This window comes from Artemia franciscana, chromosome 17 (genome assembly GCF_032884065.1).
Source record: "Artemia franciscana chromosome 17, ASM3288406v1, whole genome shotgun sequence".
NCBI lineage: Eukaryota > Metazoa > Arthropoda > Branchiopoda > Anostraca > Artemiidae > Artemia > Artemia franciscana.
Genome location: NC_088879.1, coordinates 20463401 through 20479893, shown reverse-complemented (window position 1 = coordinate 20479893; position 16493 = coordinate 20463401). Strand labels below are relative to the sequence as shown.

The 16493-nt window shown below is 34.1% G+C and overlaps 1 protein-coding gene across 5 annotated transcripts in view; it reads left to right on the top strand.

Annotated features, from left to right (window-relative positions):
- Positions 1-16493, top strand: part of LOC136037977 (WASH complex subunit 4-like) — a 117835-nt gene that overhangs the window by 72169 nt on the left and 29173 nt on the right. For all 5 annotated transcript variants that reach the window (XM_065720871.1, XM_065720874.1, XM_065720872.1 and 2 more), the window contains 3 exons: positions 1659-1838; positions 8573-8843; positions 15590-15810. In XM_065720871.1, the coding sequence (XP_065576943.1) occupies positions 1659-1838; positions 8573-8843; positions 15590-15810 (672 nt within the window). The remainder of the gene's footprint in view (positions 1-1658; positions 1839-8572; positions 8844-15589; positions 15811-16493) is intronic.

Here is a 16493-nt window from a genome sequence, read left to right as displayed (position 1 = left end):
GATGAAGGATGACAGATTACCGAAGATTGTCCTTTTTGGCCAACCGTCTTGGGCTATACGGAAGGCAGGTCGTCCTTGTCTGGGTTGGGAGGATGTCATAAATAAAGATTTAAAGGAAATGGGAACTTCCTGGGAGGGTGTAAAGAGGGAGGCTTTAAATAGCTTAGGTTGGAGGAGGAGCGTACGTAGCTGTGTTGGCCTCAGGCGGCTTGGTGCTGCAGTGAGTTATTAGTAGTAGTAGTAGTATGCCGATCCTTTATGTAAAATTGTTGCTAATTACGAAAGGCGCTAGATACACCGATTTTCTTTAAAATGAGCCAATAGCTCTCTATGATGTTTCAGTGCCCCGCTAGCTGCGGAGAAAAAACAACAGCAAAAAGATGCCCTCGATCCAGAATATCATGATTGTAGCCCATTTTTTTGTTTTTCAAGCCAAATGGATTGTCCTTGTTGTTCAAGCCAAGGGACTGTAAGTTTCCTTAATAGGGGTTTCGGAAAAGGCGGTTTTTAATAATGTACTTTTTGTTCCGATCTGACACTATTTAAAGAATTAGGGGTTATTGTGTTTTTACTATCGGACCTGGTCGTCTCTTACGAGGCTGCTAACTACCACTGCAACCCTGATATTTAGCTGGGACAACTTTTATAAGGCTGAAAGTTCTCCCCAAAGAACTATGAGAGGTTGTGCGCATGGTGTAAAAACCAATAACATTAAAAAAAAACTCTCTGATCCTGAAAGTGGATGAAATACAGTACATCATCTTAAAATCCTATTTATCACTATTCGAAATTATCCAAATCACCATGAAGTTTTGTTACCCTTAGTTTCTGTGAACAGGAAAGTCACATGACATTGCAATTTTTAATTCTATTTAAGTAAGTTAAGCTTAGTGTTTCTGTAGCGTGCTGATGTAGCGTTTTTGAATGTTGTATTCAGCAGTTCAGTTTAAATATATTTTTCAAAATTTTTGCAATTTTTGATGATAAAAGTAATTCTGTCAGCTGGATAGCAGCAATGATTAACAGAAAATCAAGTAAAAGGACTGATCACTGCTGTAAATTTAAATTTTTTCCTAGAAACTTTTCACCATTAATCTTTTTTAATCTTTTTTTTCTCTATGGATTTTTCTATTTTTGTTTATTTTTTTTCTTTTATTTATTTATTTATTTTTTTTATTTATTTTTTTTTTATTTATTTTTTTCTTTTTATTTTTTTAATTCATCGTTTCTGATTGCTCATGATGTCATTCTCTGTGCACGTTTGTTTGATTGTTTTGTTATTTTTATTTTGTCTTTCTGCTTTGTGTGGTGGGCCGGGGACTTGGGTATTGGATCTCCAATTAATATTGTTTATGTTATAAATGTTGATGGGGTCACCACAATCACGAGCTCTGTCTCTCCGTGGTGACCCAGTGTATTTTATTTGTTATGCGTATTATATTAATAAATTGAATTGAATTGTGAAATATCATAGTTCACTTTATGAAAAATAAGACATTTTAACTATGTTCTGACACTCAAGACCAAAAATTGAAATTTGTTTGCTCTAAAACTTTTGCTGAAAACACTAGTTGGAACAAAAATGGAATACGAATCGCAAGTTGCTAAAGAGCTTAGGGTAAAAGTTTTATGTGAAAAAACCGAAGTTTTTTTTTCAGGGGTTAGATGTGCTCGAGATCATTCGGAATATAAACATATTCGCCACCCACTATGTCTATGATTTGTTCAGTCAATGTTTCATAGAGCGACAAAGTGAGAGCAGATTCTTAACGACAATAGGTATTCGACATATTGCTAATTCGATCCGGACACATGGAAGTGGAATCATCAACTCTGCCGTAAGTAATCGTTTAATCTGTTCTGTTCTGGCGTGTTCTGTTCTGTTCTGTTCTGTTCATTTAATTATTCTGTTCTGGCGTGAGAATAAGCATAAACGTAACGGAAAACATTGGTAAAAACTGCTGCAACTACCTTTTAGGGGTGGGATGGTGGTAATGTCATGTTATCCTAAATACCATAAGTGAATGTCCAGGGTCCTTTCAAAAATTTTCCAAAGGAGTATTCTGTGACAAATCTTATTTTTAGGGAAATTCTCTCCTACATCTTTAATGATAAATGCACATTTTGAGACTTCTTACCCTTCCCCACAATGAGTTGTAGAGTTTGTGAGCTACTTTTCTTGTCTTTTGTTGTCTTGAAAGCTACTTTTCTTGACTTCTTTCACTTTGTGGAAAAACATTTGATAGGTGACCGGTTTTACTAATATTGAAAGGTAGAATTGTTCTGCTCAGATTTTGAAAGTTTTTGAAAATTGGACGGAAACCTCGTTCCTCTATACTAGTGAATATTCTGAATTTTGAAAGGTAGAAAACTCTAAGGGGTAATGTGATTAGATGTGTCTATCTTTATTTTTGATATTATGCTGATTGACTGTTGTTTTTTCTCAGACTCCTTTCATTATCTTTGTATTATATTTTGTTCATTCACCTTTATTTTTCCAGGTTATTTTATGACCGTATTGTACCATTCAGGCCTGATTCATAAAGGAGGTATATAAAGAGGATTTGCTTGGGGCTAAGAGGTCAAAAGAAAAAATTGGTTCTATAGGACAAAATTTCATAGATTATTTGCTAAGATAAGTTAATGAGACAAGGAAAAGACGCAGTTCTGTTAATTAAATTCATTGAATGAAAATCATTAAGTACCAAGGACGGTAATAATGAAAGATTATTTTTTTAGTTGCCTATGTGGAAACTTACACAACCACATGTGCCTTAATTTTTTTTTTTTTTAAACCCGGAACTGAATTTTTGGTGAAAAAGATTTCCATGCAATGCCGTTTTAACACTTGGCGGGTACCAAATTTGCAACAAGGAACGCGTGCGAAAAATCAGGAGAAAATAGTCATGTACCTCTAGAAAGCGTAAGTCTCCTGATTGCTGTACAAAAGTAAAACACTGCCAATAATTTGTAATAAGACCATTAAAATTATGCTAGAATATAGCCTTAACATCTTGCTATTAAATAGAAATTGAAAATGTGTATTTCATTGATTAGTTAACAATCTAAGCAGTGCATTAATATTTTTATAATTAAGAGTAGTTATTATTTAATACTTCAAGTTATTAGTTAATTGAATTACCTACAAGAGCATCTTTTTAAAAACATCAATTACCCTGTTTTGTTATATTCATCCCTTTAATATTTCCACTATATTTCACATATTAATAGAATTTTTATCTTTGCTTCTGATTCCGAAAATATGCCTTTTGTAACTAAATTTTCATCATGTGAAGCACACATAATAAATTAAATTTATTCTTTCGGACCCCAAGAGAAAAAGCCGGATCAGATGTGATGTATTCAAATGTTATTGTCTATTGAAAGACCACCTGATTGTATGGGTGAACCAACCCATTGAGCGCTAGACTAGCTTACAATATGCAGACAAGAAAAGCATTTTCAAATTACCGAATTAGTTTTCTCTTAATTTTTACCGTTTCATTGTGCGAACATGGTAAAACTTTGCTCAAGACGAAAAGTTGCCATAATTTAATAACTACTAAAAGAAGAATCGTTGAAATTTCGGTTTCCTGCTATGAATAGACTTAAGATGGTGCCAAGAGACAAAACATGTTTTCATTTGATGACCTTGGTACTTTCGGGGTGACCTCAGTCTGACTACTGTTAAAAATAGCCTTGTCCTACAGAAAATTAGCAAGCGAAATTTACCATCAAAAGCTAAAAGAATTAATAGAAAACATAGTCTATCTTTGCACATGTTGTTAAAATTTGGTATTTATCGTAGATCAGTTTCACTCTTAACAAGTAATTAAATTTGAAAAAAACAAACTATTTTTTCAATTGAAAGTAAGGAGCAACATTGGAACTTAAAATGAACAGAAATTACTATTTATATGACGGGGTTACTCTTCCACAACACCCATCTCTTTGCGCTAAAGGTTTTTAGCACTTAAAAAAAAGCTTCTTATTGTTCTAGTTAAACGAACTTCTTCTAGTTATTGTTCTAGTTCAGGAGTCCTTCTTAAAAGTTTGGGACATATTTCAGATTTTAGTGTAAAGAGCGAGGTATTGTGGAGGAATAACCCCCTCATATACGTAATTATTTCTGTCCGTTTGAAGTTTTAATATTGCTCCTTACTTCAGTTGAAAAAAACTTGTTTTCTATTTAATTTCTGATCGTTTTTTTAAATAATGCAAGGAAATCTGACTACGACTCCAGGGAAAAATTCCTCCTCCCTAAGGACTTATTCTCTAGAAAATTCAATCCTGGTGAAAACTTACCCGGACAATTACTCTTAACATCTCCAAGCGTAAAATTGAGACGGAAAAGTGAAAGCAAGACATAAGAAGAATTTCATATAGTAATTCTGACAAATTCCCCCAGTATAAAATTTTACCTGAAAAATTCGCCCCCTGGAAACTTCCCTGTCCATGGAAAATTATCCCGGAGGAAAATTCCCCCCCCCAGGAGAACCCCCCCCCCCCCCTGAAAAATGTATGCATTTTATATTTTATTTATTTGTATTCAATAGCAAATACTATACCTAAACAATAGGCAAATTTCGTAACTTAAAGACATATCCCAAGGGGCCCCTGGAAGGTCATGATATCCGCAGAGGCATAGTTATTCGGCCTTTCAAGTATATTGAACAAAAATGGCTATCCAAAAGTTTTGATCGGACGATTTTGAGAAAAAAGGGCTGGGGAGGAAGCCTGGTTTCCCTCCAATTTTTGGTCCCTTAAAAAGGGCACATTATAACTTCCGTTCGAATAAGCCCTTTCGTGATATTCTAGGACCATTTGGTCCACCCCTGGAAAAAAAAACAACAAATGAACACGCATCCGTGACCTTTCTTCTGGCAGAAAAGTTTACATTTTTTCAGATAGGCGCTTTAAACTTCCTCAAAATGGTGAATCTGATGGTGTGAATTTCATTAAGATTCTGTGACTTTTAGAGGGTGTTTCCCCCTTTTTCAAAAATCTGGAAATTTTTTCTCCGGCTCGTAATCTTTGATGGGTAAGATTAAATTTATTGAATCTTGTATATTTGAAACAAGCATAAAACCCAAATTCTCATGTTATATCTATTGGTATCAAAATTCCGCTTTTAGATTTTCGGTTAGTATTGAGCCGGGTCGCTCCTTATTTACATTTCGTTACTACGAACTGTTTGATCAGCTGAGAAAACATGCGAAATTTTTTCCAAAAATGAAGAAATTCTTAATTAGAGGGTAAGATCTAGACAAAAAGCAATATCAAATATTGTATCTCGTCTGAAAACTGATATTTGATGTTATTTCCAGTTAAGATACATAGAAAAATGTTTGATTTATTTCAATTGTATAGTTGTGTTATAGTAGCCGATAGAAAAGGTTGCCTGTGTTAATTTAATAAAGTAAATAACTAGTTTATTAAACTAAGGGTTGACCATTTATTGTGCTAAAATTAATCGTATCGGATGTCTTTTGGTGCGACCTTAGCTAAATGAGTGAAAATTGTGTAGAACAACAAGTTTAAAGCTTGATTTTACTTAGCAATAACCTCGTTTTTTTAAGCGAACAAAAATAATTATTTCGGAATTTGCGCAACATATATATGATAAACTGTTTCAAATAAACAGACTTATGATATATTTTGTAGCATTCTAAAAGAAACTAGCACTTTACTCAAAACTGAGCTTAGTCGGGTATTTTAGAAAATGAAAATACAAAATGTTGGTATTTTCTTTGAAAAAATGACAATTTTGTCCCTCCCCTGACAATTTTGTCCCTCCATTCTGAAGGATCGACTAAGCTATAGGGAGAGGGACGGTTTGACTTGTTGGACTGAAGGTAAGATTGAAACTGTTACGGTAGAGGTGCATCTTGAAAACAGAAAGCTTCTATTTTGCCGTGTGTACCGGCCTCCTGGTGCTGTTCCAGAGGAGTTCTTTGAGGGCTTTGAATGTTTTATTTCACGAATAAGAGCGAGTAATTTAGATTGTATTTATGCGGGTGATTTTAATTTTAACCTATTAAATCTTAGTGGGGTGATTCTTGATTTTTTTAATTTAATGGTTTCGTCTAATTATTTTCCCACATCTGGAATTCCAACTAGAATAACTGATCATTCAGCAACTTTAATTGACAATATTTTTGTGCCTGGTGGTTTGATTTCTAATTGTATTTGCGATGTTGTGATTATACCAGGATCTCATAATCTCCCTATAGTTTGTTCATTCAAGTCTTTGAGTAGAGGAAAGTCTGGGAGTCAAGAGGAAGTGAAGGAAAGGCAAAGTTGGCCAATTTGAGAAGATTTCAAGTGGCCATTAGCTGTATATCATGGGATGAACTTTTAGAAGAAAAAGAAGATGTTTCAGTTGCTTTTGATAAGTTTTAGATGCCCTTTTACCGGTTTATGACTCTTGCTGCTCGATAAAAATTTGAAGAAAAGTAAAAAAGAGCCGAGAAAACTATGGATTAATGCTGAAATAACAGAAAGTATTGAAGAAAGAAACAACCTTTATTGTTTGTATCTGGAATTTAGTACGCAAGAAAACTTGGAAAACTTTGAGCGAGCGAGGAACTTCGTGAATTCTCCAAGGAGATCTTCTGCCACAAATTATTATTCTGAAAAGTTTAGAGAAAATGCTGGTGATATGAAAGGTACCTGGCAAACTATGAATGACGTATTGAAGGGTGAACGTAAGAATTGCAGAATTGATGAAATTTTAGTGGAAGGAAAACGAGTGACTGAGCCGAAGCACATTGCTAATGAGTTTAGTAAAATTTTTCAAAGATTGGGACATTAATTAAAAGTGATATGAAAATGATGTAGTGATGTGAATGTGGGTGAAGGCTTCATTGATGAAAGAGGGGTTGGAAACGCAATGGTTGTTGAGCCCTAAACTAATTATGAGGTTTTTTTAGCTTGACTGGTGTTGTTCTAAATTCTTTGAATAGTATTTACTTAGGTGATACAATAATTAATCAAGTTTTTGAAACAAAAGTATTTCTGATTATTTGTTGACTGTAATTTGAATTGGAAAAAACGCAGTGAAATTGTATCGTCTAAGGCAGCAAGGGGTCTAGGTTTACTTCGTCGCTTTCGTAATTTTTTCCCAGTTTCCCAGTAAAGATTATTTATGGTTCGATTATTTAACCTTATATTGCATATGGGTGTGCCCTTTAGGCAAGCAATTTTTATGCTAATTATAGAAGAATCCAGACAATTCAGAATAAAGCAGTTCGTCTTTTGGGGGAATGTTCTAATTTTAGTGATAGACTTAGACTTGACTTTATTAAACAAGAAACGATATACATAAATACACATATTTGTTATTCCCATTTTGAAATTTTGAATGTTGGTCAGTTACGGGAACACCGGTTATTAAAACTGGTATACCAATGTTTAAATGGTGTTTCACCAGCTTGTTTTGTGGATATTTTTTCTACTAATTCTGATTATCATTCTTATCATACTAGAAATGTGGATAAGCTAGTATCTGAGATAATAAATACAGTGAGATCAGCTCATGTGTTTCGCAATGTGAGTGTAAGCCTCTGGAATAGCCTCCCTGACAACATTAGGGGCTCTGAATCAGTTTTTTCATTTAAATCACAAGTCAAAAAGTTCCTACTTGGTCGAGATACAGGGTGAGAGTGGTTCTCTTGTGAGGACTTAGTTGTTTTTTTTTCTCTCTTTTTCTTCTTTTTTTTCGTATATTTATTTATATGTTATTGATAATGTCATTTAATTAATTAATTTATTCATTAAGCACAGGATATTTAACCTTCTAGTAGTGCCTATGTTTGTTAATTGATTTTGTTGTTGTGAAATTAATAAAGCTTCTCTCTCTCTCCCTCTCTCTCTCTCTCTCTCTCTCTCCTCTCTCTCTCTTTGTCCCCTTTAGATATGAAAAAAATAAATTTTGCCACCCTCCAAGGTTTCCGAATTGATGCCACTGGTCTTTATTCTACTAAAGTAAAATTTAGATCGAATTAGACCATTGTGCAGAAATTTAGTTAGAAGGTTAATCGTGTAAAAAAATAGACAATATACATCCAAAATGAACCAAAAATTAGTTCAAACGATCTCTTTGTTTGATAAGGGATGCCCCACACGATCTTCTCTAATTGATGTTGTATTTGCTTAGCCAGGCTAAATTTTTGGTGAAATTTCCGTCTTATTGATTTGGATTACATGATTTGGGACAAATAATAATGAAATGGTTTTGAAACTCTGTTGTTTGCCTCAGCGTGATTACAGTTCAGCTTAAATGATTTTGGGAAAACGACTGTTGGTATAAAGATGTAATTTTTGGGTCAAACATGAATGATGTGCATGCTCTATAGCTAGACAAATGAAAAGGCTCCAAAAAGTCTTTTCTGTTTTTTTCTTTATGGAATTTTGATGCAACAGAACTTGTTACCATTATAGGAACAAGGTTACTAAAATTTGGTTACAATTTAATCCAGTTCACATAATATCGTTTAAACATGTTTTGAAGTATAATAACTAAATTAAACTAAATAGCTCTACCATTTATATTCTAATTTTTTACTTTTAGGTTAACCATGCTTACTTATTCCTACGTCAAAAGTTTCAAATACTATCGCAGTTTCTTTTCGACGACCAAATTAAGTCACGTTTGGTGAAAGATCTGAAAATGACAAGAGAAAATCGAGAACAAGCCACCACTGCTGAAACTTTCGAAAAATTTACCATAGTTTATCCATATGTAAAAGCTGAGAAATTTGTCCGGGGAATTAAGAACTTGGGTATGACAACTGAAGGCAGGAGCTATCTTGATGAGTTCAGGCTCCTCATTACGGAAGTTGGTAAATACAGTTACATTCTTTTTATTGAAAATTTTTACGCCCATCAGGTTTGGGTTTATTGATTATGCTGTAATTATTGACAAAACCAGTCAACAAAAAATGTCCACAAAATTAGACTCGTTTAACGGTTAAAGAATGCCTCGCATGGGTTTCAGTGGCGTTGGTTCACAGGATAATCTCAAAATAGAAAGGGGGATCAATTTCTTTTAGTATTTTCCAGTGAAAATACAAAAATAAGGCATTTTTCAGTAAAAACGTCAAAAAAGGTATTTTTTGTAATCTAGGAGGGTATATGCCCCCTTGCCCTCTTTCCCCCAGTTGATACCACTGATTGGATTCCTAGTATTTTCAGGATTTTCCACAACTAATAGCTAATTCATAATAGGCTTTTAAAAACCTATTATGGTTTTCTAAAAACCTAAAGGTTTTTGGAGTTCTGAACTTTTAAAAACAATGAAGTTTAGTTGCCAAGAAAGTTTCTAATACCAATTCTTATGCAACACCAAAATTATTTTTTTTTTTGTTTTTTTTTTTAATGTACACAAATCGTTAAGCAAAATCTACGGGAGCTTAAAAAATACTGTGCAGTTTTGGAATTAGTATGAAACACTACATATGAAAACCCTCCTAAAAAGTCAAACTTTTTTCTAAGATTAAAAACGTTCAAAAGTTGCTGAAACTATGGGTATAGGAAAATTGTTGTAGAATTATAGAATCAGAAGACATAACTACAAGAGAAAAGTATTAGTTTTTTATTCATTAACGTTCACATTGGCCAATGTTGTCATTTACTGGGCATCAGCTAAAAAAATGCATGAAACCAACGAAATGCTTGTAACATTCATTGATCTTTGGAGTAAGGATTACACAACCTTACGGAGGGCCATGTACCTGATGCGAGGCATTTCAAATTTCACAACTCCATACTTTCAGATTTCAAGTCCCCTGTAAAACATGTTAAGTCCCTATAATATATATGAACATTATAAGGAAAAGTAGGCTTTGTTTAAGATTAATTTAAAAAACATATTTCACAAAATGAGTTTAAAAAAAAAAGTAAAGAACTCTATTAAACCAAAAATGAGCAAAAATAGAATCAAATAATCTACAAAGCGTACAACTACCTCAAATCAGTATTGATAAATAAATTAAAGCCAAAACGAACAGAAATTACAATAAATAACCGAGTCAAACACAAAACGAGCAGAATTTAACAGTAGTAAGGCTAAAAATCCTTATACCTTCCCAAGGCTAGAACATGATTTGCACTTTACTGAAAAAAAAATACAAGTCAATTTGCAACGTCAGTTTAATACATATTCAGATATTTCTTCCTTAAAACGTTAATAATATTTGATTTATTAAAGTTATAAATGCGAAAACATTAAAAAAAGTAGTAAATTTATTTTAAATTCGTAAAATTTTAATGTTTCATAGCATTAAGTTTCTTTTAAATATTCTCACTTTTATTGCTTTAAGAACTCAAAAATTCGTTAAAATTTTAAGAAGTAATGTCAGCCAGGCACGTACGCAGGAATGTTTTTTCGGGGGGGGGGGGGGTGGCTTCGAAACAGCAGATATAAAGTAGCACTTTTTTTTATTTAGTAATGCAAAAATCATGTGTATCGGAAAATACAGATTAATTTTAATCTGTAGTATTGTAGTGGATGGGGGGAAGAAGGCTGAAGCCTCAAAAGTACGTTTTAGGCTCAGATTATGTTCGTAGCGCAATATGGTTGCTGTTAGGGGTAGTTCTTCTATTGCAAAAACGTAGATTTTAATGAAGAATGATAGTTTCCAAAATTGATCCATTAAAAGCTGTACTTTATCCTGAAAAGGGGTATAAACGCCCTAATACCAAGGATAATTCTATTTTGCTGTTTAAAGCAAACTCTCTTTACAAAAAAGTACAATTACTAATTACTTCAAAGAAGGTAAAAAGTTAGACAGAAAATGGGTTAATAATTGGGCAGTGACTTGACCGAATAATTGTATGCTGTAAAATCCCCCAAAAAAGGCTTCACACATGTATCTAGATTCTTAATAAATATCCTACTTTTGCCAGAAATCCCAAGATACCATGGGGAAATTAAACATTTCACAAAATTTCGGGGGGGGGGAAGGCCCCCCCCCCTGTGTACGTGCCAGATGTCAGCATATGTATGTAAAACTGATAATGCACATTAATTGAATTTTGTCAACAAAGTGCAAATTATATTCTGGCTTTTAGAAAGCTTAGCGATTTGAACCCTACTCATGTTTCTGCTCGTTTTGAGTTTGACTCGGTTATTTTGTAATTCCTGTCAGTTTTGGATTTCATTTATTTATTGATGCTGATTTGTGGAGGCTGTATGCTCGGTAGATTATTTGATTCTATTTTTGTTCTTTTTTGGTTTAATGGAGTTCTTTTCTTTTTTTGCAAAACTTATTGTGGAAAAACTTTTTTTTTTAAATTAATTTCTGTCCGTTTTATATTGAAATGAACTTTAGGAACACAGGGAAAAATAAAATAATAGTTTGTACTTCTAGTCTGGCTTGCTGTTAATATGCTGGATTTTTTTTTTTTTTTTTTTTTAGCAATTTAGAACAACATAAGCTCTTTGAAAATAATGACGCAAATAATAGTGTTTAATTTAGTCATATACATCCTCTAGTTGGCCTGATAGACACAAATTAATACCATTCCCAAAAATCATATTTGTGCTCTTTTACAGCCTGGATACACTTACACTCTTTTGATTTAGTAAAATTTCAAGAGCAGAAGTAGTAATAGAAGTTTCCCCAAAAGTTTGAGCTTAATGCCCTCAGTCGTTCTTGGTATATTGCTGAGATGTCTTATTGGCAAACAGTGCGTTTGGATTTAATTTCAAAGCAACGTTTAGTTTTCAAGCATAATAGCAATTGTTATTGTGGTTATTGGGTAGTTGTTATTGGGCTGTTGACCAACCCAATAACTTAGAGATATAGCCAATAGACCGTTCAGCTATGCTGAACAAAATGCCTGTCTTAAAATTTTGATTGGAAGTGTCTGGAAAATTATGAGCTAAAGAGGAGGGCTGATTGCCCTTCAATCACTTTTGACTCTTAAGAAGGCACTAGCAATATTTATATTGCAATATCTTATATGATATTTATATTATTTTTATATTTGTATTATATATAATGATTATTTATATTATTTATATTATTTTATGGTATTTATATGATATTTATATTATTTTATATGAGCAATATTTATATTGCTCATACCCTCAGTCGTTCTTCGTATACTGCTGAGATGTCTTATTGGCAACCAGCATACAAACTCTGCGCTTGGAATTAATTTTAAAGCAAAATTTAGTTTTTAAGCATATAACGTTTAGTTTTAGCAATATAGGGCACTATGCCCTATATTGCTTATAAGCTCTTTTAATGCCTGCATGCATACAGTCTTTTCGTTTAATTGAAACTCCCCCTAAACATTCCCTAAAATTTAAACTTACTCCCATTAGTGTCGTTGGTTACAGTAACCGTAAAAGTAGCATTAAATTTATGTACACATTGTCTTCTGGCTAGTTCAAAATCCACAATCTATGAAGGTGTGAAGGTGAAATCTTCAGAGAATATTTCTAATGTATAGATGACCATCTGCCATCGGTATTCAGGTAGTCAAAAGGGCATATCAGGAATATCATAGGAACAGTTTCGTTTGTGAAATTAAAACTCACAACGCTTGTTGTGGGGGAGGGGGGGGGGGTTGAACTAACTAAAAGACAAAATTTGTATCATAATACTACTGCTTCTATTCCTACAACTGCTCCAAGTGCTAATATTATTATTACTACTGCTAATACAATAAGTACTGGTGCTACTGCTACTACTAACAAATCTAAGGGTATGAAGACGGAAACTTTGGGCAAAAGTTGAAAAAATTGATGTATCAAAACTTTGTTTGAGTTTTTGTCACGGGATATGATGGGAGAAGGGGTGAGGTCTCTCAAACCACTTCGATTCTTAAAAACTCCACTATAACTTCCAATATATAAACCTTATATGTCCCCAGGGCATAGCTTAGAGCCCTTGCACCAGGGCCCTGGGGCGGGGGGAGTTTGTCAACCCTGGAGGCATTTTTATATGTTCTTTGAACTATTTTAAACAAAATTGCCATCGTATAATTTCAATCAGACTTATTTTGGGAAAGGTAGTTTGTTGGGAGGGGGGCTTCTTGACCTCCATCACTACCAACTCTGAAAAGGAACTAAAACTTCGAATGTCAACCAAATGAGCCAACTCAAGTCTATGCAACCTTCCCTTCCATAAGAACCTTCAATGCCCCAGGGGTACAACTTACAACCCTCGCCATCAGGCTCTGATGGTTTGTATCAATCTCAAAAGCCATGTTTTATGATATTAAATAAAAAAAAACAAGTTTTTTTAACTGAAAGTAAGGAGCGACATTAAAACTTAAAACGAACAGAAATTACTTCGTATATGAAAGAGGCTGCTTCCTCATCAACGCCCCGCTCTTTACGCTAAAGTTTGACTCTTTCTCTCAATTCTTCTTTTTAAAACAGTAAAAAACTTTAGCGTAAAGAGCGGGGCGTTGATGAGGAAGCAGCCTCTTTCATATACGAAGTAATTTCTGTTCGTTTTAAGTTTTAATGTCGCTCCTTACTTTCAGTTAAAAAAACTTGTTTTTTTATATTTAATTTCTGAACGTTTTTGAATCAATGCATGTTTTGATTTTGGCTCTCCGCAGAGGAATAATTAAAACGAAATTTGCATTTTTTTTTTTTTTTTTTGGCTAAATGGCTTTCTCATAATTTTGATCGAATGATTTTGAGAAAAAAAGAGCGGGGGAGGAAGCCTAGTTGCCCTCTGATTTTTTGGTCAATTAAAAAGGCAACTAGAACTTTTAATTTTTTACGAATATTTTTATTAGTAAAAGATTTACGTAACTTATAAATTAGCTTACGTAAAGAACTTTTGTATTCTCATATTTTTATTACATATATGAGGGGGTTCGCCCCCTTGTCAGATCCTCGCTCTTTACACTAAAGCTTAAATTTTGTCCCAATTCATTAAGAATGACCCCAGAATCACAAAAGCCGTAGAATAAATAGTTGAAATTACTAAAAATACTTTAACGTAAAGAGCGAGGTATTAGGAGGAGGTGAGCCCCTCAAATGGGTAATAATTTCTGTTTGTTTTAAGTTTTAATGCTGTTCCTTACTTCCAGCTGAAAGAACTTTTTCATATTTATTTTTTCATTGTGTTTTTAAATAATGCTAGTAAATCCTGCGCTCCCTTCATGGAGATTTTCTTCCCCCATGACAAATTATCGATGGAAAGTTCCCCCAGCATATCCCTCTCTTCTCAACCCCTCCCCCAACCAAAAAATCCTCCTGAAAACGCCTGTACACTTCCCAATAACCATTACTATATGTAAGCATTGGTCAAAGTTTGTAACTTGTTGCCCCTCCCATGGGGACTGTGGGGGAGTAATTCGTCCCCAAAGACATAGTTATAAGGTTTTTTGACTACGCTGAATAAAATGGCTATCTCAGAATTTTGATCCGTTGACTTTGGTAAAATAATTAGCGTGGGAGGGGGCCTAGGTGCCCTCCAATTTTTTTGGTCACTTAAAAAGGGCACTAGAACTTTTCATTTCCGTTAGAATGAGCCCTTTTGCAACATTCTAGGACAACTGGGTCGATACGATCACCCCTGGGAAAAAAAAACAAAAAAAAAAAACAAATAAACACGCATCCGTGATCTGCCTTCTGGCAAAAAATACAAAATTCCACATTTTTGTAGATAGGAGCTTGAAACTTCTACAGTAGGGTTCTCTGATACGCTGAATCTGATGGTGTGATTTTCGTTAAGATTCTATGACTTCTAGGGGGCGTTTCCCCCTATTTTCTAAAATAACGCAAATTTTCTCAGGCTCGTAACTTTTGATGGGTAAGACTAAACTTGATGAAACTTATATATTTAAAATCAGCATTAAAATGTAATTCTTTTGATGTAGGTATTGGTATCAAAATTCCATTTTATAGAGTTTTGGTTACTATTGAGCCGGGTCGCTCCTTACTACAGTTCGTTACCACGAACTGTTTGATTTGGACTATTTTGAATAAAACGACTGTTTCAAGATACCTATTGAATACATCTCGGGAAAACACGACGTGTTTGTGTGTGTGTGTGTGGGAGGGGGAATGTTGCTGTGCTCTGACCACTTTTAGTATTAAAAAGGGCACATAGTCTTCCGATTATCAATTCAATAATTCCCCGCCGAGGCATATAAGACCATCCTTTCTACAAGAACCTAATATGCCCCAGGGCATAACTTTTAACCCTTTCCCTGAGAGCTGTAGGGGGGGGGGTTGTGTTCCTCACACATATAAATTCCGGAACCTTCAACTACAATGAATGTGTCATCATCATTTTTAATATTATGCTGATTGACTGTTGGTTTTTCTCGGAATTCTTTCATTATCTTTATAGTATATTTTGCTCATTCACTTTATCGGCATTGTGGAGTGACATGCATGAGAGGTGTAGCATAAGTGGGAGATGGTAACGATGGCAATGAAGGGGGTAAAATTAGCCATGACTTGATGCCCACTTATTTGGACTATCTGTCTTGGATTTTTCTACAATTAGCCATGACTTGACTTGCCCACACCTATTCCATTTTTTATTCAAATTTTATTATCATTTTTCTTTTGCTTTTGTGTTTTATTGCGTTTCTTGTTTACTCTTAGGGAATGTGATGGGCTATGCAAGAATGCTTCGCTCTGGTAACCTTCATTGTTCTGCGTCTACTAGTGAGGTTTTACCTTCTGTTCTCTACTCTGTTGCTGGATTAAATTCAGCATTAGACGAGAAAGGCTTTTCTAGTTCAACGGTGGATGCAGCTAGTGAGCTAGAAAGCACATTAGAAAATATCACTCGGAACTTTGAAGGTGGTTCCGACTTTCTTCAGGTAAATTTTATTTAGTTTTTATTTATGCTTTGTAGTCAACTTGCAAATATTAAAAATTTTTCAGTTTTATATTAATTACTTGACATAGAATGCATATATAAATAAAACATTTTAAAAGTAACAGGCATAGGGTAGCCTACAAGAATACAACAAATTAAACGGGTTCCTAAGTTCCAAAATCGCACATCTATCTCCGACATGCACGCACTCAGATTTTTTTTTTTAAGGGGTTGGGATAATCACACCCAAAGACATTACAATATTTGAATTACAATTGTTTTACTGAAAAACTTCAAAATATTGAATGAGTCTCCGAGTTTATACAGCAAGTTTCAGGCTAATTGGATCACTCCTTTCAGGTTTTCGGAAACAATTTCGTTATTTTATATTATTTAAGTAATTTTTTCTCGTTGGATAAATAAATAAGTAAATCGGATGATATTGGAGGCTTTTTTTTCATCAACGCAACAACACTGAAGTAGTAAACAGCTATGCGTCTCAATGGTGTGTGCCCCTTGAAGGTCCAAATCCTTCTGGCGTCATGTGAGAATTTCAAAATAGACATTCTATTGAAGATGATTGAATGGTCTATATTGTGTTCCTAGTGGCGGATGATAGTACAGCCCCTGCGAATAAAGACCCAAACTGTGTAAATATGCCTCATAAAACAGAGGCTTCGAAAA